The sequence below is a fragment of the Balaenoptera musculus genome, chromosome 1 (genome assembly GCF_009873245.2).
Source record: "Balaenoptera musculus isolate JJ_BM4_2016_0621 chromosome 1, mBalMus1.pri.v3, whole genome shotgun sequence".
Taxonomy (NCBI): Eukaryota; Metazoa; Chordata; class Mammalia; order Artiodactyla; family Balaenopteridae; genus Balaenoptera; species Balaenoptera musculus.
In genome coordinates, this window is record NC_045785.1 from 14,295,518 (window position 1) to 14,315,259 (window position 19,742).

Below are 19,742 nucleotides of genomic sequence, written 5' to 3' on the forward strand. Positions count from 1 at the left end.
GCCATTTCCAGAGCAGGACACGCAAGCGTAGTTCAATCCACCTTGTCTACAAAGTATATAGGTCTGTCCCCTCTCTGAGGCCTGGTCCCTCAAGGACACCTCCTGGGCTCCCGCACGCAGAGCAGGTGTGGGCACCCAGAAGCCGCTCAGCTGACGCCTGCTGAATTGGATGGGGTACGACTGCCTCCCCTACATCCCCGGTTGTGCCGGTGGGCATCTCACCTGTCCCACCATGGTCTTGGCCAGGATCTCTGCCCTGCGTGGCCCACTCAGCATATCTGCCGCCTTTAGGAAGACCTGGGCCCGGTCTGCAACAGGCTTCAGGTCCCACTCTTTCCTGGCGGCCAAGGCGGCCTCGATGGCTCTGTGGAGCAGGGCCTGATGAAGAGGGAAAGGTTGGGGGCTTCCTCCTGCAGCAGGAAGGGTCCCAGAGGAGCGAGGGAGGGAGGAGAGATCTGGAGGTCACTCTTCACCCAGGGAAGACCCCTGGCTCCCTCGGCCCTCAGCCCCCTCCCCCTACAGCGGCAGACGCCATGTCCCATGGCCAGCTGGGCTGCCCCAGGCTCCGATCCTGCCCTGCTACAGTCTGGAGGAGTCCGAGGGGCCTGCCAGGTAGGGCAACAGGCCAAGGACTTGCTCCGTTCTCTCTCGTGGTCTCATCAGGGCCTCCTCTTACTCCTGGGGCCTGGTGCTCCTGAGCACGCTGTCCAGAGCCTCCAGCCCTTGAGGTCTGGGTCTGACCTTGCCCTTGCCAGGCCAGAACTGCAGCCAGAGACAGACACCTGCCGCTGGCATCCCAGCTGCCAACTGCCCTCATCACCACGTGACGCCAGCGCCTTGACGCCGTGGCCTCTCGCTGGCCCTCCCTGATGCCAAGTCTCTGCCTGGCTTTCCATCCACGATGCCTCCAATTTCCCTGACTCAGCCTTCCAGAACCCCCTCCCCCTCCCTAAATCAGGGTAGCCTCACAAGGGGCATGTGCGGGCATGTCCCAGCCCTGGACAAAGCAGCTCTCATTAGGCTCAAGTTAACCCCGGCACGCCTGGCCCAGTCAAAGACACGTGCCCGGGGACGCCCTCAGTGCCAGCCGCCCCCCAGACGCCCCCACCCTCCATGGCCCGAGAGGGGAGCAATGACTGACCTCTACCCCCATGTCAGCAACTAACCAGACAAGACGGGGTAGCACCCCAACCCCAAAGTCGCCAGGGACTCACCTTGTCTGCATAGCAGAACTTGGCCACCTTGTGTCCATGGTTAAAGGGCTGAAAGAAGAGAGAAGAGTGAGGCCGCTGTCCAGGAGGGAGGTGCCAGGGCAGGTGGGGATGGAGCCGGGCTCAGAGCTGGCATTCCAGGCCACTCGCTCTCTGCCCTCCAATCCTCATGATGCCTTCTCCAATCTCCCGGGCCCACGATGACCTCTCCACCTTGAGAGTTATGGGGGCACCTGCTGTTTGATGAGCTCTGGAAGGTTCACAGTGCAGGAGAAAGGTATGAACAGAACAGTCTTAGAGGGAAAGCATGGACGTTTTGGTCAGACACAGGTTCGAATCCCGGCTCTGCCCCCTCCTTACTAGCTGTGCAGCTTTCTGTAAACTGACTTTCCTTCTCCAAGTCTCCCCATCAGGGAAAGCATGGAGAGGAGGACCAAATGGGGTCACAGGTGAAAAGTTCCCCAACATAGATCCTGCCCTTACACCTGGGTCTGGCGTGAGGCTCGGGGGTGGGCTGTCACCACGGGAGGCCCTAGGCGATGCACTGCGTCGTGAAACACTCAGGATTTCTGCCACCCCCCAAGGCCCTAAAGGAACAGAGCAACTGCTTCTCGAGCCTCTTGCTTGGGACCCAGATTAACTTGTCTAAAAGGGATGAAGCCCAACAGACGTTTACAAACAGAACCCGGCAGTGCTGAACGTCAGCCTGGGCGACAAGGCGGGGGGAACACCACTTCTTTCCCGACCTATTTTTTACACCATAATTATCAGCACTTTCGCCACCTGTAAGTCTTCCAATGGAATGTTTAGGGGCTTCCTATCTAATGAGGCAGCCGCTAGTCACACATGCCTACTGGAGCTTCAACTCACGTGGCACAAGCCAGGTTTCATGTGCTCAATAACCACGTGGGGCTGGTGGCTGCCGAAGAGGACAGAGCAGATTCAGAACATTTCCACCATCATCTCAGAAAGTTCTACTGGGCAGCACTGGTCTGGTCTGAGTGCAAAGTGGCCCCCCCTGGCATGGTCACCTGTATCCTGTCTATACCTGAGATTGGCCTGTGACCCTTAGGGGCCGAGAAGCTGGGGACCCGGGCCCTTCGATTCAGCACATCCAATCCCAGTGGACTGCGGACACCCCAAGTCAGCAATACATCCCGGTAACAGAGCTCCTGCCCTCACGCCGCCACGGCCCCAAATGCCAGGCCTCCAAGGATGACACGTGGCCAGGTCAGTGAGGTGGTATGGGAAATGAAAACCAGAAGTGCCCACCAGGGGGTTATCAAAATCCCAGTGTCTGGAAAAATATTCAGGTGCTACAGTGGCCATGGAGGCCGGGGGAGCTGCAGGTGAGGTCGGGCTCTGGGCGGTTACAGAGACCAGGTGAGCGAGGCCGTGGGAGCCGCTCTGGGCTGACACCTGGCACACACCTGTGCAGACCTGCAGAGCCTGCGGACCCCAGGCTGTGCTGACACTCCAGGTGTGGGCCCTCCGGTTGCTGATCCAGCCGCAGGGGCTCTAGGATGCCTCTGTGGGTGACCCCTGCCCCAGGCCATCTTCGGAACCCTCAGAGTAGGGGCCCTGGGCCCGCCCCCTTAACCCTGCACGTGCTGCTCAGGGCTCCATCTGGACAGATGTGTGCTCAGCCCATTTGCAAAAGGGCCAGCCCTTCACTCCCCTAAATCAGGGACCTGTGAGTTTCCTGATCCGTCCAAAGCACATGCCAGGTCCCGGCTTCCTAAACTCCAAGCAGGTGGGTTTCTTAGGCCAATGTCATCATGGGGCTTGGAGCCCAGCTTCCCACCCTAGCCCACCGTTAGCCCCTAAACCGCCTTGTGGAGAAATCCATCAGGAATAACGGAAGGTGCTGTGTGGACCCCTCAGGATCTTTCTTGCCTGTGGACAGGACTCAGTCAGTGATATCACAAAACCCCACATGGCACCTGCGTGAGAACCGGGGTGGGTTAGCAGAAAGTCTCTTGACAAGGTAGTGAACAACTTCCAGTGGTTAAAAACAGTTCTGCCTCTCCCTTCTTTTTAACTAGCTCTTTTTTACATGAACTAGCTGCAGGCCCCTGGTTAAGGAACAGTGATAGTTACTGTCAAAGCTAACATTAGTTTCCTGCGTGCAGGCACCAAGTGTTTGACACGGATTAATCCGTTGAACCCTGACAACATCCCTCCACGGCGTGACTGTTACCCCGTTGTACATGTGAGAAAGCTGAGGCACAGAGAGGTCAAGCAGCTCAAAGATACATAACCAGCAAGTGGGCAGAAAGGGGCCTCCTCATGGTGACTAGGGTGGGACGCAGCTGGGTCTTAGGAAGATTCGAGAGGCCCAGCCTGAAAACCCTGAGGCTCCTTCTCCTTTGCCTCTGCTCCTCTGAGAGTTGGTGTCCTGCATCTTTCAACAGACCAGCTTCCTTAGTTTATCTCGTCCTCTGTGGGGAGGTGTTCAATGCCCTCCCCACAGCTCCCAGCCCCGCAAAGAAAGATGCTTGTTGCCGGTTCCAAGTTCCAGGGCAGGTAATTCCGACTGGCCCAGCTGGGGTCAGGTGCCCATCCCTGGACCCAGCATCCCTCAGTGAGCAGCACTACACGATTTCAAAGGCTGCCCTGGCTCACCGCGTGGGGGCGGGCGAGGGGCTCATCAATTTGAGCAGACACCGCCCCCCCCCCCAGACGCCCACTGCGCCTCTCCACCTCGCATGGAATCCTCAGTGCTTTGTTCCAAGCTGTTCCCACGGCTTCGTACACGACGCCTTCCCCGGCCTCCCAGGCCCCCCACCTGCTGTGGACTCCTCATCGTGGCCCTCCACCCACCTTCCCATCCCAGCTCCCTGGCTGCCCACGGGCACCTGGCCCTCCAAACATCTATGTCCAGACTCACTTCTTCTGCCAAGCCCACACTCCTAATCCCTCCTCTATCCTGATATCAGAAAGCATTCTAGCGAGCAATGGGCTTTTTCGGAAAGTCTCACCCTCCTTAACCCCCTCCAATGGCTCCCTGGGCTCTTGGAAGAGGCTCTTAACCACAGCCAACAAGAACCACACGTGGGACTTCCCTGGTGGCGCAGTGGTTAAGAATCCGCCTGCCAATGCCGGGGACATGGGTTCGGGCCCTGGTCCAGGAAGATCCCACATGCCGCAGAGCAACTAAGCCCGTGTGCCACAACTACTGAGCCTGCGTGCTGCAACTACTGAAGCCCGCGAGCCTAGAGCCCGTGCTCTGCAACGAGAAGCCATTGCAGTGAGAAGCCCATGCACTGCAACAAAGCGTAGCCCCCGCTCTCTGCAACCAGAGAAAGTCCGCGTGCAGCAACGAGACCCCGCAGCCAAAAATAAATAAACAAACGAACACATAAATAAATAACCACACCGGAATCCTCTGGCCCCACTGGCTTCCTCTCTGTTCTGCAGCTCACCCAGCCCCCTCCTGACTCTGCACCCGCAGACCCCTCTGCTGGCGATGAGTCCCCAGCCCATCTTCATCCCTGGGGTTCAACTCAGATGTCACCTCCTCAGAGAGGCCTGTGGACCACCTCACCTTACGTGGCCTCACATCTCCAGCCCATCACCTGTGCCTTCCACAGCCCCTCTCACCATCTGGAATTCTGTTTGTTTCTTTGCTGACATGTACACCAATCTCACTCTCCCCTAGGTCAGCACCGTGAGGGCAGAGCCATGTGCCATTTTCACCGCTGTGTCCCAGCATCCAGCCCTAGGTCTGGGGCCGAGGAGGCTTCGATGGATGAATGGATGGATGGGTGGGTTTTACTATCATGATTTACAAGTACCCCTCCTAGAAAGAGCTAAAGTCATCCTTTTAGAAACTGTTTTCCAACTTTAAACAGGTTTCTAGCTAATAATGCCATAGAGTAAACCACTTCGTTTACATACCGTGGCATTTATTTTGCAACTGGTTGCATTTGCACAAAGCTGGAAACTCCATATGTATCCATAACATCAAAACGTATATATATGTGTACACACACAAAGACACACATACACTTCCCTTTTGTTCATAGCCAAGGAGCATATTTGCTTTAAGCCTTTCTGGGCTAAAATTGTCATGGCCATAACAAGGGATAAAAAGGGATGGGGTGGTGCCTCTGCCTGGGGCTGGAGCAGACCCAGGGGTTCACCCTCAGGCCACCTTGTGGGGAAGCACTGCAGACTTCCATTCAGCCGTGAGTCCTGGTCAAGATCCCCAACTCTCACCAAAGAATGTCACTCTCACTCTTGAACAGACTGACAGTTGAGGCACCGGTATGGGTGCCATTTCTCAACTGTCAAGCCAGATTAGATGCCTCCCAGGGACTTGCTAGGAAAGGCAGGCTGTCTTATCACTGTCTCATTATCTAGCAAAATCCCCACTGAGAGAAAGACTTAAGGAGAATGCAGGAGGAACAGGCAGACCAGCTACTGCTCTGGCCGGGGCTCTGAGAGGCCTGCCAGGGCCAGAGAGGCAAGAGGGATGAGTGGAGAGGGCTGGGCTGGGGACTGGAGCCGCTAGAGGGTCACCCCACATGGGGGCTCACAGGAAGGCCACCTGTGTGGCCACATCTTCCTTCTCTCAAGAGAAGCCAGACATTTGAATTTGTACATGAAATCACCCCATGTTTAGGTTCTGGAAACAAAGCTACCAGCTATCGATTTGCAGCCTGAGCTCTGGATGGAAAACCCACCCCAGCAGTGGACATGGGGCCTGCAGGGCGACCTCTGGGCATCCTCAGGCACTGGGCTTTGATGACATCCTCGGCCCACACGACAGTGTGTGAGAAGCAGCCCCACGAAACATCCGTGCATGAGATGTGTGACTCTTGTGGGGACTTGTCACATCACTGTGTCCTTCTGGCACTTTCAGGAGGAATTCCTCTCTGGGCCCAGTATCAGAAATGGCTGTGCTTCTCCTACCACACAGTGGGGGATTTATTTCAGGAACACTCTGACTAGGGCAAGTGATGTGTTCGCCTCTCCGCTGCAGACCAGGAGGCCTAAAGGCAAGTCTGTGGCCATCTCCAGCAAGCGCCTAGGGCCTCAGGATTTTGTGACCAGCAGGTCACAGCAAGAATATTATCTTGCTGCCATATGCTAATTAACACTCTGCTTTGAAATCCCCTTTAGAAATAGTCAGGGTGTGAATGAATTCATTTGAATCAAAATCAAGGGGATATGGTTCTGGGGAAACTGGATCCATCATCCCTGTTCCGTATCTAACTGTGCCACCCCAGGAGGGTCACTGATTGTCTCTGAGCTTCTCCCCTGATCTGTAAAATGGGCAGCTAACCTCCTGCTCTTCCAGCCTCCAAGAGGGGTGGCAGGGACTGAGGGAGGAGCTTGTGCAGAGGGGACAGGGTCTCAACAGATGTGTCTGTGGATGGAGTCCGGGCTCCAACAGGAGGGCTTCTAGGAGGAGGTGACACCTGGCCACGCCCTGGGTGCTTACCTCTGCTGAGCTCATTGTCAGCTAGACCACTGGTTCCCAAATACAGACCAGGACTTTGGTGACTGTCTTTCTTTGGAAGGATTATCTTTTTTTTTAAGTATAGTTGATTTACAATATTGTGTTAGTTTCAGGTGTACAGCAAAGTGATTCAGTTATACATATTTTTTTTCAGGTTATTTTCCATTACAGGCTATTAAAAGATATCGAATATCGTTCCCTGTATTAGACAGTGAATCCTTGCTGCTTATCTACTGTATATATAGTAGTGTGTATCTGTTAACGGAAGGATTCTCCTTGATTCTGACATTCTATCCTTGCTTCCTACTCCCTAGGCTGGTGAGTGGGTCAACTTTTCCAAAGCGATGGCAAAGCTGGGGGCAGCTGCTGTTTTTAACTTCTTCTTGGCAGGCGCGATGTCGGCACCTTTTACGAGAGTCCCCTAAGACTGCCTTTGGAAGTTTTATACCGGTGCACGGAATTCAAAATCTTGCAGGGACTCTAAGTCCTTTTGGAGGCAGAGACCTCATGTTGCATGTTTATGTGCTGCCTGAGAGACAGACCCCAGATTCAGGGGAGAGGCTGAGCCCTGCCCGCCCACTGGACCTACCGACACCTGGTACTGCACGTCCGAAGTCCACACCTCCTCGTCCCCCACCACACACGGGACGGCTTCCGTCCGGCCCTTCAGCTCCTTCAAGGCCTGGGGAGAGGACGAGAGGTCAGATGAGCACTTCCTTCCCCTCTACTTCCCGCCTAAAACCCCGATGCAGTCTGCCAACGCGGACGCCCAGGAGGGAACAGAAATGAGGAGGGGGCCGGGCGGGGTCTGTGGTCAGAGCCGCTGTGCTTCCTCCCCAGGGGCGGGGGCAGACTCAGCTCCCACACTGTCACTTCCTGTCCTGCAGGAAGGTAAGGCCAGTGCTGCCAGGTCTTCCCATTAGAGAAAAGATTTAAAAACCTGTGTCTGAAATTTATGTGAAATCTCACAATTTTAGAACACTGGCAATTAATGGGAGAATTCTTTTTTTTTTTTTGGCCGCACCTTGCGGCTTTGCGGCTTGCAGGATCTTAGTTCCCTGACCAGGGACTGAACCTGCGCCCTCGGCAGTGAAGGCGCAGAGTCCTAACCACTGGACTGCCAGGGAATTCCCGGGAGAATGTGTTTAAGCATAAAATATCTGTGGACTTATGACCCTTGACCTGGCACCCCAAAGAGACCCAGGTTGCCACCCTGCTGCTCCCAGGTCCCCCACCCCCCTCCAGATGCACAGCTCTCCCCAGATTCCCAGTTTCCTCCCGGGGCTGGGAGCAGAGGCAGGAGGGCGTGGGTGGCTGTCGGCACGGAGAGGTATCATGGGGGCTGCTGAAGGCCATCTCTTCCCCAGGCCCTACACCACTGGGTGCCCCCCACCCTCCCATTACCTTCTGCAGTGCATCTCGCTCAGGGCTGCCCTGCGTGAATGCCAAGATGGGCTCGTTGGCCACCTTCAGGGAGGAGACGTGCTTCCAACACAGCCTGGGGAGCGGGGGTGGGGAACAGAGGTGGGCAGGTCAGCAGCGGCCACCACCAGCCCCAGCCCTTCTATCTCCGACAGGGGGTCCTAGGTTGGCCCAGCATCTTGAAATCCAGGGCAACTACAGAACTGGGAGACGAGAACCAGCCTTGGGATCCAAAACCCAAGTTCAAGTCCAGATCCTGCCACTTTGTGTCCTCGGGCATGTGACCTGCCTCCTCCGAGCCTATTTCTCCACCTATCAAGTGAGAATAATCATAGAAACTCACATGGTTGCCTGAAGTTTTTTTGCTTTCTTTTGTTTTGTTTTGTTTCCCGGCCGCACTGCACGTCACATGGGATCTTAGTTCTGCGACCAGGGGTCGAACCTGTGCCCCCTGCAATGGAAGCGCAGAGTCCTAACCACTGGACCACCAGAGAAGTCCCTGGTTGCCTGAAGTTTAAATTCATAGGTGCAAAACCATGGCTTAGTGTTTTGCACATAGAGAAGGCTTATTCTCCCTTTATTTCCCCACGATGCAGACTTTCTTCCAAACAGACCCGAGTTACTTCTTTCTCTAAGCAGGAGAGTCAGAGCATTCCAGAGCTCAGTCTCATCAGAAAGTGAAACAGCTGAGACTCCCCTGGCACAAAGAGCTGAGCTCCGGGTGGGCAAGAAGGGCCAAGAGGTGGGCCGTGAACTTGGAGGAGTGCTCTGAGCTCGGTTTACAGACACAGGGAGAGCTGCTGTTGGGGTATGGGGTCCGATTCCTGGGTACTGCGCTCCAAGAACTCCTTGTTCTGCAGACCCCATTCAATCTTAACCTGTATGACCTCACTGATTAGTGCCCACCAGTGGCCTCCACCCCTAATGTGTCTGGGGGTCCCAAGGTGGGAGGACAGGTGGGTAAGAGTCAGTCATTCCACTCATGGACGTAGAGAACAGACTTGTGGTTGCCAAGGGGGAGGGGGTTGGGGGAGGGATGTAGTGGGAGGTTGGGATTCGCAGATGTGAGCTACCGTATGGATATACAGATAAACAACAGCAAGGTCCTACTGTAGAGCACAGGGAACTATATTTAATATCCTGTGATAAACCATAATGGAAAAGAATATTTAAAAAAAGAATGTATATATATGTATAACTGAATCACTTTGCTGTACAGCAGAAATTAACACAACATTGTAAATCAACTATACTTCAATTAAAAAATTTTTTTGTTAATGAAGAATTATTGTTCACAAGTGATCCCAAATAAGCCACACAATATTCTATTGTCTTAATACTGGTGAAAATGGTATATAAACAAAATAACATATACTTAAATGAAAAGAGTTGTAAATACAGCCTTAAAATTTTTCAAAAACAAAACAAAACAAAAAGAGTCAGTCATTCCAGAGCTGGAGGAACCCCAGTGGTGGGACTTCTCCTCCAGGCCTCAGTTTCCCCATCTGTAAATGAGGAAAATAATGAGGACAAAGCCCACCTAGGGCACATCAGATTTGATAACGCCATCGTGGCATCCGAAGGGCCTCACCAGTGGCACCGTGATAGAAATAAGGTAATTTTGATCCTAAAAGTAAAAAGACTAGGTCAAGATCAAGATCAAGATCAAGAGAAACCTGGATTTGAATCCAGAAAAACCCAGATCTATCTCCCCCTGGTGTCAACACCCCACAGGCAGCACCTGTGGGTGGACGAGTCAGATAACTGGTCGCCGAGGTAGGGAGGACACACACCTGGGGGACCATAGGACCTCCAGGGATGAAGGTGTTGGAAAGAACCTGTCATAGGATTTGGGTTATAGTAGGGTGATTTGGGGAGGGTTAAGGAAGCTGGGGCTGGCTCTGGATCAGGAAGCTCGGCAATTCTACGGTGGGGTGAAAGAGTAGCAGTTCCTCATTTGGCGAGAGTGGGGGGATGCCTGGTACTCTGGGGGTGGCATGGTGACCTCTGTGCTTAGACAAAACTATAAAGAGGGCCTGTTCTGTCCATTTCATCATGGCCTCCGGTGACCTTGTCTGAGGCTGGGTTTCTGCGAGGTTGTTTATGCCCAAGAGATCCAAACAGAACGGCTACGAGTACTGGGCACTTTTTTTTCTTTCTCACTGAGACCGGGTCTGGGGGCTCAAAGACCCAGCCTGGGAGGCCAGGAGGAAGGACACAAAAGTGGGGACCGTGAGGGCGGGTCCTTCATTGATTCTACAAGGTTACTGGGCACCTGCTCCGTCTCTGGAGACACAGCGGTGACCAAGACAGCAAGGCCTGTGGTTGCATGCAGCTGACCTCCAGTGGGGGACGCAGGTAAGAAAGGAACACAGCGGTGACAAAGGGGATAGGAAAATGAGGAACGGGAAGGGCAGGACTGCTTCAGCGGGGGTGGTCAGGGAGGGCCTCTCGGAGGAGATGACCTCTGCCAGAGACCTGAAGGAGGTCTGAGAAGAGCTGGGAAGAGCATTCCAGACAGAGGAACAAGCAAGGGGAAAGGCCCAGAGCAGGAAGCCTGAGTCAGGAAGAGCAGAAAGGGGCCTGTGCAGTGGAAGGGGAGGGAACGGACGGGGGAGGGAGCAGGGCCGGTTGCCCAGGAGGGCAAAGTGAGCCCTGGGGCTTTCTCCTGCTCCTCCCTCCAGGTCCACCCCAGCCCTACCCACCACACCCAAGGAAGCCAGCAAGCCTCAGGCCCCACCCTTCCCCAAACAGAGGAAGAAATGCAAGGCTCCTTCACCCTCTGTGGAGCTGTGTGACCTTCAGCTGGATTCCTTGGTATAACACGGAGACACCCATCTCCTGGGGTTATTCTGGAGATCTGAAGAAATAATAACGCAAAGCTACACGTGTGCCCAAAAACTGAAAATCCACACGGCCCCCTTCCACCTACTGCGGTGGGGAAGAATGGAGAGGCCAGAAAATTTCAGTGGCCACAGGTCTCAACAGCCCGGCAGGAAAGGGGAGGGTGGCGTCTACTCCTCCACCCCCTACCATCTGGAAGGTTCCAGATGCCTCTCTCTCGGCCTCAGTAGCAGCACACCACCACAAAGCAGTGAATCACATATCACCTGGTCCTCTTCAAGCCAGGAGAGAGCTGCTGCGTGCTGGGCTGGGAGCCAGAAGCGGGGCGGCCCAAGCCCTCTCTTGACCCCATGTCCTGGCGGGTGTGAAAAGCAAAGGCTCTGGAAGCAGACAGAGCCCGGACGGACCCCCACACCTGCTTGAGACCTCAGCACATTATTACAAACTCCACAGGCCTCTGTTTCCTCACCTGAAGAATGGGTGACACCATGTTCCTCACAGGGTCATTGTAAGGATGACAAGCCTTGCCTCTCCTCACCCTTCCTGCTCTTAGGTTTTCCTAAGAAACTGTAAAGGTCTTCCAGAATGTTTACTCCACCAGGCCAGGCTTTCAAAGGCAAACTGGTTCCCAGACACCCCCGAGGATCAGGGGCTGGCCTGGGGGCTCAGCAAACACTGCTGGAATAGACGTAGCCCAGTGTCCCACCAGGGCAGAAGTTCAAAAGGTAGCAGCTACCAGCCCTCCTCTCCCTGTTCCCTCCCAAGCAACGTCAGAAACAGAAATCCTACAGGTCTCCCCCTACCTTCCCCAGGGCAGAGGTCCACTGTGACCTCAGGATCACATGCCCCTGTGGCTTTCTCTCTGCCTGGAAAGTCTCCAGGCCCTGGCCCCACTGTCCACCAGTCCGAACGTAGCTTAGGGAACAGAGACTAGTTCAAAGATCAGCCTGAGTCAACTAGAGCCAAAAATAATCCAAGGATGCCTGACAAACTTTCTTTTTCTTTTTTTTTTTTTTGGCTCATGTGCCCTTTGGGATAACATGAGCACCCTTTCACTGGCTCAGGGAAAGGCAGCGTGAACCACTCACAGGACTTGGGGCCTCTACAAGGATCTGAGAGGCCCTTCTAGGCAGGACTGTATTCCCATTCATTCATTCAGTCAGTCAGTCAGCACATATCTATCCCACATGGCAAGGATGCAGAGATAGCTCAGATGAGGTCAAACGGCTCACCCAAACCGTGTGTTCATCACACCTGGCAGGTGCGTGGCTCTGGGACACAGAGGTGAATCCAACCCAACCTTCTTAGGGCAGCTCTCAGCCCTCCCGCTTCAGGAAAGAAGCATAAGGCAGAGTATGAAGTTGACTCAGTTTCCCCTAACAACCCGGGGTGCCCTTTCTGCGCACCTGGGGACTTCACGGCCTGGGTCTGAGACCCCAGCTGCCCCTCCCCACCCTCGGCAGGTACCAGGATCTGAGCTTAAAAGGCTGCAACACCAAAACATAGCCTGCAACGGGTGAAATTTACAGAGCCTGCAAGCTCTGAAATTTACAAAAGGGGAAAACTGAGGGGGCTGCTGCCAGGGGCTGAGCTGCCAGGGGCTGAGCTCCCAGGCCGCCCCTCCGCCTCCACCCTGGTCCAAGGCACCATCAGCTTTTGCCTGGACAACTACAACAGTCATTCTGGCTCCACTGACTCCAAGCTCCTCTCAAAACTGCTGGAATAAACTTAGTCCTGTGTCCCACCCAGGGCAGAAGCTTAAAAGGTAGCAGCTACTGGTTTTCATAGTCTTAACATGAAAATATGATCAACACAGAGAGACGGAGGGTAAGTGCTCGGCTCATAACTTACTGGCTTCCCATATCTTCTACAATAAAGAATCAGAATCCTGGGACTTCCTGGCGGTCCCGTGGTTAGGACCCCGCACTTCCACTGCAGGGGGCACAGGTTCAATCCCTGGGTCGGGGAACTAAGATCCTGCATGCCACGTGGCGCAGCCAAAAAAAGAAAAGAATCAGAATCCTTACTGAGGCCTCCAGACTCATTTCCCATCACCCCCCACCCCCTCCCACCTCATCTGCTGCAATCCTGCCACCCTGGTCTCCCCACTCCACCCCACCCCCATCTCCCTCTGCAGGGGATACCAGCCTTGCCCTGCCTGGATGGGATCCCTATCAGATCATCTCACAGGTGACAACCCTCATTACAGAGCTCTGATGGTCTGTGCTCCCACACTGCCCAGACCACAGTAAGCATCTGAGAAATACCTTTAAAACAATAACACACAAGTGGACACCAGGCCCCCGGGACGGATGGGACTCCCAGGCCAATGTTCTCTTGCTGGATGCAGGTCCCCAGCGGCTGGGGTCAGGGCAGCCAAGGCCAAGGAGAGGACTAGAAAGGAAATTGCCTTTGCTTGTTCAGCAGCTTCCGGGCTTTTCGGCTGTTATCTGGGACCTGACAAGACCAATCCTCCTTATCATTGAGATAAGGGACCAGTGATGGAGGTGAGCTGAGAGAAAGTACAGAGCCCAGGGCAGGGTCAGAAGGGAGGGGCCTGAAGCCCAGTTCAAAGAACTTTTCTGAAGCATTTACGGCATGCCTGGCATAGTGCTAAGTGATGACCTCATTGAATCCACCCTACAAATATATTACCCTGCAAACTCTTATTACCTCTATTGTACAGCGAGGAAGCTGAGGTTCAGAGATTAAGGGCTCATGGTCACAGCTGGTGGAGTGACAGTGCAGGATCTGAACCCAGGTTTCCTCACCTGGGAGACACGCTTTGGCAGAAACATGGGAAGCATCTCAGACACCTTTGGCCAGCTGACTGGGACAGGTTCATCCTCCTCACCGCCCAGCTGGCACCTCCTCTCTTCCCACCTGAGCAAAGAGGCCACCCTGAGGTGGGAAGTGAAGCTCAGGGCTTTCACTGCATAACAATGCCCGCTAGTGGGGGAGGGGATCAAAATAATGCTTGAAGCAACACTTATTAAGTTTTCTAGGTGCTGGCCACTCTTCAAAGTGGTTTTCGCGTATGAATTCGTTTACTCTCCAAGACAATTCCACAAGGTAGCGACTATTATCTTTCTTTTCCACGTGGGAACAAGAGGCAGCACAGAGAGGTCAAGCAACCTGCCCAGGGCCACACAGCTGCTAAGAGGTAGAGCCAGGATCCACCCCAGGCTGTCCTGTGGGCCATTCCAACAGCAACTGTTCAGCACCTGCTGTGTGCCGAGCCAGGTGCTAGGCACCGGAAGCCAAGTTCCCCAGGGTCCGTGTGCTGGTGCCGACTGCTGCCTGAGTGGGGATTTTGACACCTTTAGAAGCAAGTATTATGATCATTGTAGGTTCTACTTATTCTTTTACTCAATTTATTCACAGAGCGCACACTGAGTCCCAGGCCCCCACCAAGCCACTTGTCACATCATCTCTAATCCTTGTGCTACATGCCTGTTAATAGGATTATTCCCGTTTTACAGACAGGGCACTGAAGGGCCAAAGGAGAGCTGCCTTGGCAAGGCCACAAAGTGCTGGGTGAGCATGGGTTCACCAGGGGAGGACATTCCAGGCAAGAGGCACTGCCCTGGCCACCGCTTGGAGGAGTGAAAGGGCAGAGTATGTCCAGGGAATGGTGGGAGGTACCAGGCCCCAGCCCAGCACAGCCTCTGCCCATCCCAGGGGCGGGCAGGCTGGGACAAGCACTGGGGGGTTTTGAAATTGGGAAAATTAGACAGGCTGGTGGGCTGAGAGGGGTCCAAAGTTACCAGGATTTCTGCAGGGGAATTCCAGCCCGCAAGCCCCCTGACATTGGGGGGTGGGGCTGAACTGGAGTCACCTCTGGACCCTGGCACCCAGCGAGGTCTGATACAAGAGTATGTAAGGGACAAAAATTAACATTGATTGTAAGCTTCCTATGAGCCTGGGTTAGTTCTTTTATTTATGAAATTTATATATAAATGTGTATTGTGGCTCTTTCCAAAGACAATTTGCAGAGGACACCCATGACAAAGTTAATGAAATAGAAAAAAGGGCAGGCAGGTCAGGGCCAAAGGAGACAAAAGGCAATCAATTGGGAGGTCTGGTGTTTACAGCTTAAGGCCTTGGACAAGTTTTCCTTAACTTCCACAGGCCTCAGCTGTTTAATCCGTGAAGTGGGTATAGTAACACCCACAGCATAGGTTGCTGAGGAGCTAAGTAACATCATCCACATAAAAGGTAAATGGTAGCCATTAGTGACCATCCCCGGGCCATCCGTAAAGGCCAGGTGTTTGTCGTGATTGTCTCCCAGACTGGTTGTGATAAATCTCTGTTGGCAAGGAAGGAATCACGTAATCGTTCTTTCATTCACCAAATGTTTGCTGAGGGCTTCCCAGGTGGCAGTCACAGTTCTAGGCCCTGGGGACATATAATATGGTAGAGAAGTCTCAAGTGAAAAAGCAAGCTACAAAAATGGATTTGCAGGGGAGCCCATTTTTATGTTGTTTTTCTAAAGCATATATGTTCCTAGAATATTAAAAGGCTAGTAATCAAAGTGACAGCAGTGGTTCCCTCTGTGTGGTGAGCTGCCAGGCGATTTTTTGTAACCCTTTTTTGCTTTATCTGTACTTTGTACAATGGACACCTACTAATTAAATAAAAAGAAAATGCACAATCAAGAGTATGTTTAAAAATTGGTTGAGATTCCTGGCACTCCAGGCAGAAAGGGAAACACTACAGAACATCACCCATGCCAGTTCCCCAAGAGATGGTTTTTCTCAGCACTAGATCTTCTCGTACAGGACACTGAGAGATATCACTGAAAACGTCCTAAAGCTGTTTCTCCATAAATGCAGACATGGCATGCCACAGGAGTGTTCTAAATATCTGTCGACTAAATGAACAGGTGACCAAACACCAAAACTGTTCTCCTAGAACCATGGCTCTCAACTAGGAGTGATTTTGCCCCCCAGGTGACATTTGGCAATGTCTGCAGACATTATTTTGTTGTCACGACTGGGGGATACTACGGCATCTGGTGGGTGGAGGCCAGGGATGTTGCTAAACATCCTGCAATGCATAGGACGGTGCCCCACAGCAAAGGGTTATCAGACTCAAATGTTAATACTGCCGAGGTTGGAAACCCGGTCTGGGGCAGCGGGTCAGCTGCTGTATCCAAAGAAATAACCTGAACCGGCAGATCTGGTTGCAAAACGCTTTCTCTGATTGCAAAATGCTTTTTCTCCACTCAGGAGGCTTTGTAATTAAGAGCATGAGTCTGGAGTCTGACTGCGATTTTAGTCTCACATTTGTCTTAACAGACAGATAAGTTTCCCATCTGTAAAATGGTAATAATACAGGGCTTATCTGCACAATCAGGCCTATGGTACTTGATTGCTTGATAACTATTGCTGTTATGAGCTTTTATTTTTTTTTTTTCAGAATAGGGATTTCTTTCTACCAGATATTAGAGGGTTTGTTTGTTTTTTTAATGTTTAAGGCTTTCTTCCTCATTACACTGAAAACTCTTGGAAGGCTCCCATCCACGTGTAAATCCCCTGGGTACCCCCCCTCCTGCAGTGTTTAGCAAAGCACATGCACACGGTAGGTACTCAGTAAACAGGTGAATCTATGTGGCTTCCATCTAGGGTCTGAGAGGGATGGTCTCATAGTGCAGGGAGAGGCCTGCAAATGGGACCACGCTGAGGGTGTAGTGAGCGTGGCCCCCGTCCTCAGTTTGGAAAAAGAGCCCTTCTTGTCCATGTCCTCTTCCTTATCCCACCCCGCCACAGAGAATACACAGCAGCGCTGGGACTCATCCGTGCCCAGAGCACCCCTGCACCATCCCTTAGGACACTGATTAACTCAGAAAGGGCATAGCTCAGCAGGCGAGATGTAACTGGTGAGTCCTAGAGGTCAGGCAAACACTGGGGGCAGGAGCTGCCCAGCTCAGAGAGGGAGGTGGACAGAAACACGGGTCCATAGGGGTGCAGCCTCTCCAGACTGTGAGCCCCTCTGGGGCAGGATCTGTGTGCTACCTACCTTCTCCACCAAGCCCAGAGGCAGAAAGGGGCTCTGAGAACATTTGTCGCTGAGTGAGCAAGGGTCCAGGAACCCAACTCCACAGTGTGGGGGTTTGCAAATCTATGTTTGCAGGGCAGCTCCACTCTGAAACTGCACCTTGGTTTCTTCATCTGTAATTTGGAATAACAGCTACCCACAGGAGAAGTTTAAATAAGAGTGATAATGACGGTCATGATTAATAGCAACTGGGCACTGCCTATGCGCCAGGCACTGTTCAATGCACTTTACATGTAGCAACTTATTTATTAATCATCACAATAAGGCACATACCCCAAGTGCGTAGCACAGGTTTGGCACGTTCAACGCACTCCATAAGTATTATTATTCCACCTATCAGAAGAAAGGAGTCCTTTTTTCTGCCCAACACTTAACTTGAAAAAAGGGGAAGGAGAAAAGAGAGAAATAGAAATGCCGGTGGACAGAAGAGAGGGAAGACCCAGGTAGGGTCCTGAATGTGAGACCGAGGGTGGGGAGGTGAGAAGCGGGGTGTGCTAAAAAGAGGTGCCCTGGGAGGAAGGCACTGCACTCCGGCGGTGGGCAAATTTCGAAGATCCAGTATCAGGAGAAGGACGAGTGATTAAGCGGCTACTTTCTAAGCGTGGGAGCCAACAGGGCACCGAGGCACCCCACCCCGCTGCAGGATTCGGGAAGGGGGTCCCCCTAGCTGAAGGAAGACCTTTGGAAGACGGGGGGATAGCAATGGGAGGAAGGCCTGCGTGGGGGTCGGACGGCATCAGAGGACGTGACCCCCGGCGGAGCGGAGACCCTGGGAAACCCGGCGAGGGTATGGCAGGGAGGGAGTCCGGCTCGGGGGCGAGGGAGCGCCCAGTGACTCCCGGGATCCCGGGCCAGCAGGCGCCGCAAGGGGCCTCCCCAGGCCCGGTGCTCACTCACCCGGCAGCCCTCCACGGGCGAGCCAGCAGGGCGCCGCGGAGCGCGAGCCGCGGCAGCAGCATCTTGAGCTTTCGGCACTGCAGTTCGCTGGACCGTTCGTCCCCGGAGCGGCTCTACTGCGCTGCCCCGCCCTGAGCGCACCACCTCGGCTGGCGGGGGGAACATGTCACCCCAGCCGTCCTCCAAGCCAGGCTCAACCGAAACGCCTCTGTATTTACCTTCTGCTAATAAGATAATTACCTTTTGAGGGCATGATAAAGGACGTTATGTGACATAGGGCAAAATTGCCCAAAAGAGAAGCCTTGAAATGTACGCACTTCCCCCTCCTCTCTTTATGGTATGACCCAGTCGCCCTCCAAAGGGGGCCGAGGGCAAAAGGGAGTGAGCTCCATCGGCCAATCAGAATGATACATGGAAGCTCCTGGACCAATCAGAGGGGCGGTCATGTAGCCGCCTTCTTAGGCCGGGATAGAGGGGCTGAAGCAGCCAATAAGAGAGCGGGAATGGGACACGTGTGAGGCGGCGCGGAAGGGCAGTGGGTCTGCCAGTCAGGTGCAGCTGGAGTTCCAGCCCTACCACTCTCGCTGTCCTTGGCCAGTGGCTGCCAGAATATTCGACCGTGCAGGGCCGCATAGCGGCCAGCCTCCTACCTCAACTCGGGGGCTGCAGCCCCTGGAGTGAGCCTGTTGCCCCTGGCTCTAGCCTCCTGGTTGGGACTCAGCCGCCCTCCACCTCCCGGCCTGGCGCGGGGCCACCCAGCTTCCTGAGGCCTAGCGCTTAGATAAATCAGCCTGCTTCTTTGCAAATTACGATCAATAAAAGATAAAACCGGAGCCAGTCTATGCTCACGCTTTCCTTCAAAGCCTATGGACGCGGAACCAGTTGCTCCTGTGCTTTATTTTTGTGCCCCGCACCAAAATTTGAAGTTTCGGGGAAGTTTTCTGCATGATGAACACGTGAACGTTATTTAAAACTCAGATTCTGAAGTCTTCCAGAGGATGGAATCTTAGGGACCCATTCGATTCCTAAAGTACTGTTATAGCTTTTCTAACGCTCTCTTCTAATATATCTGTTTATATTTCCTCCAGCAGCGTGTACCAAGAACTTGCTTAGGAGTCAGAGTTCAGTTGCTGATCATGGTTTCTCCCTATGACAAGGGCGAAATACGTAATTTTTCCTGGGCTTCAGTTTCCAAGTCTGTAAAGTGGGGGTAATAATACCCACCTTAGAACGCCCTCATTATTTCATGCTACTCCTTTCTCCAGGAGGGCACACTCTTTAAGGCACTTTGGAGAATTTAAACAGAGTGGGGAGTGGGAAAGGAAACTACAGTCGTCCCCCAGTCTTGGTGGGGCATTGGTTCCAGCAGCCCCTGCAGATACCAAATCCACGATGCTCAAGTCACTTACATAAGATGGCACAGTACAGTCAGCCTTCCCTATCCGAGGATGAGAAACTTGCAGATTCGGAGAGCCGTTTGTACATTAAGCACAAGTCTTAGAGATGGTAAAACGTTAATTGGAATTGGTAGTGGCTGTTTTTCTTCATCCTTGAAGAAAACCCTAGTCATGGGCCCAGTTCACACAGGTCAATGTCTCCCTGAATTCAGCCATTAACAGAAAGAAACTAGAATATTGGACAGTGTCAAATCCAGAGCCTAGGAGGTAGCCTTTCAAGGGCACTGTGAGGAGGTTTATGAAATGGGGTCGATGTGATTAACAGGACCTCAACTCCAAACCAGGCTATGCCAGTTACTCAGTCTGTGATCTCTCTGGCTCTCTTCCCCTTCTGTAAAATATGTATAATAATTCCTGCTTTAACTACTTCCAAAGATTTTATTG

General features: G+C 53.2%; 1 protein-coding gene across 1 annotated transcript in view; it reads right to left on the reverse strand.

Annotated features, from left to right (window-relative positions):
• Positions 1-18,006, reverse strand: part of ALDH4A1 (aldehyde dehydrogenase 4 family member A1) — a 31,397-nt gene extending 13,391 nt beyond the window's left edge. The window contains exons 1-5 of the mRNA XM_036868844.1: positions 17,902-18,006; positions 8,083-8,176; positions 7,268-7,360; positions 1,215-1,262; positions 223-378 (exon numbers count right to left, since the gene is read on the reverse strand). Of these exons, the coding sequence (XP_036724739.1) occupies positions 223-378; positions 1,215-1,262; positions 7,268-7,360; positions 8,083-8,176; positions 17,902-17,963 (453 nt within the window). The 5' untranslated portion in view covers positions 17,964-18,006. The remainder of the gene's footprint in view (positions 1-222; positions 379-1,214; positions 1,263-7,267; positions 7,361-8,082; positions 8,177-17,901) is intronic.
• Between the last annotated feature and the right edge of the window lie 1,736 nt (positions 18,007-19,742).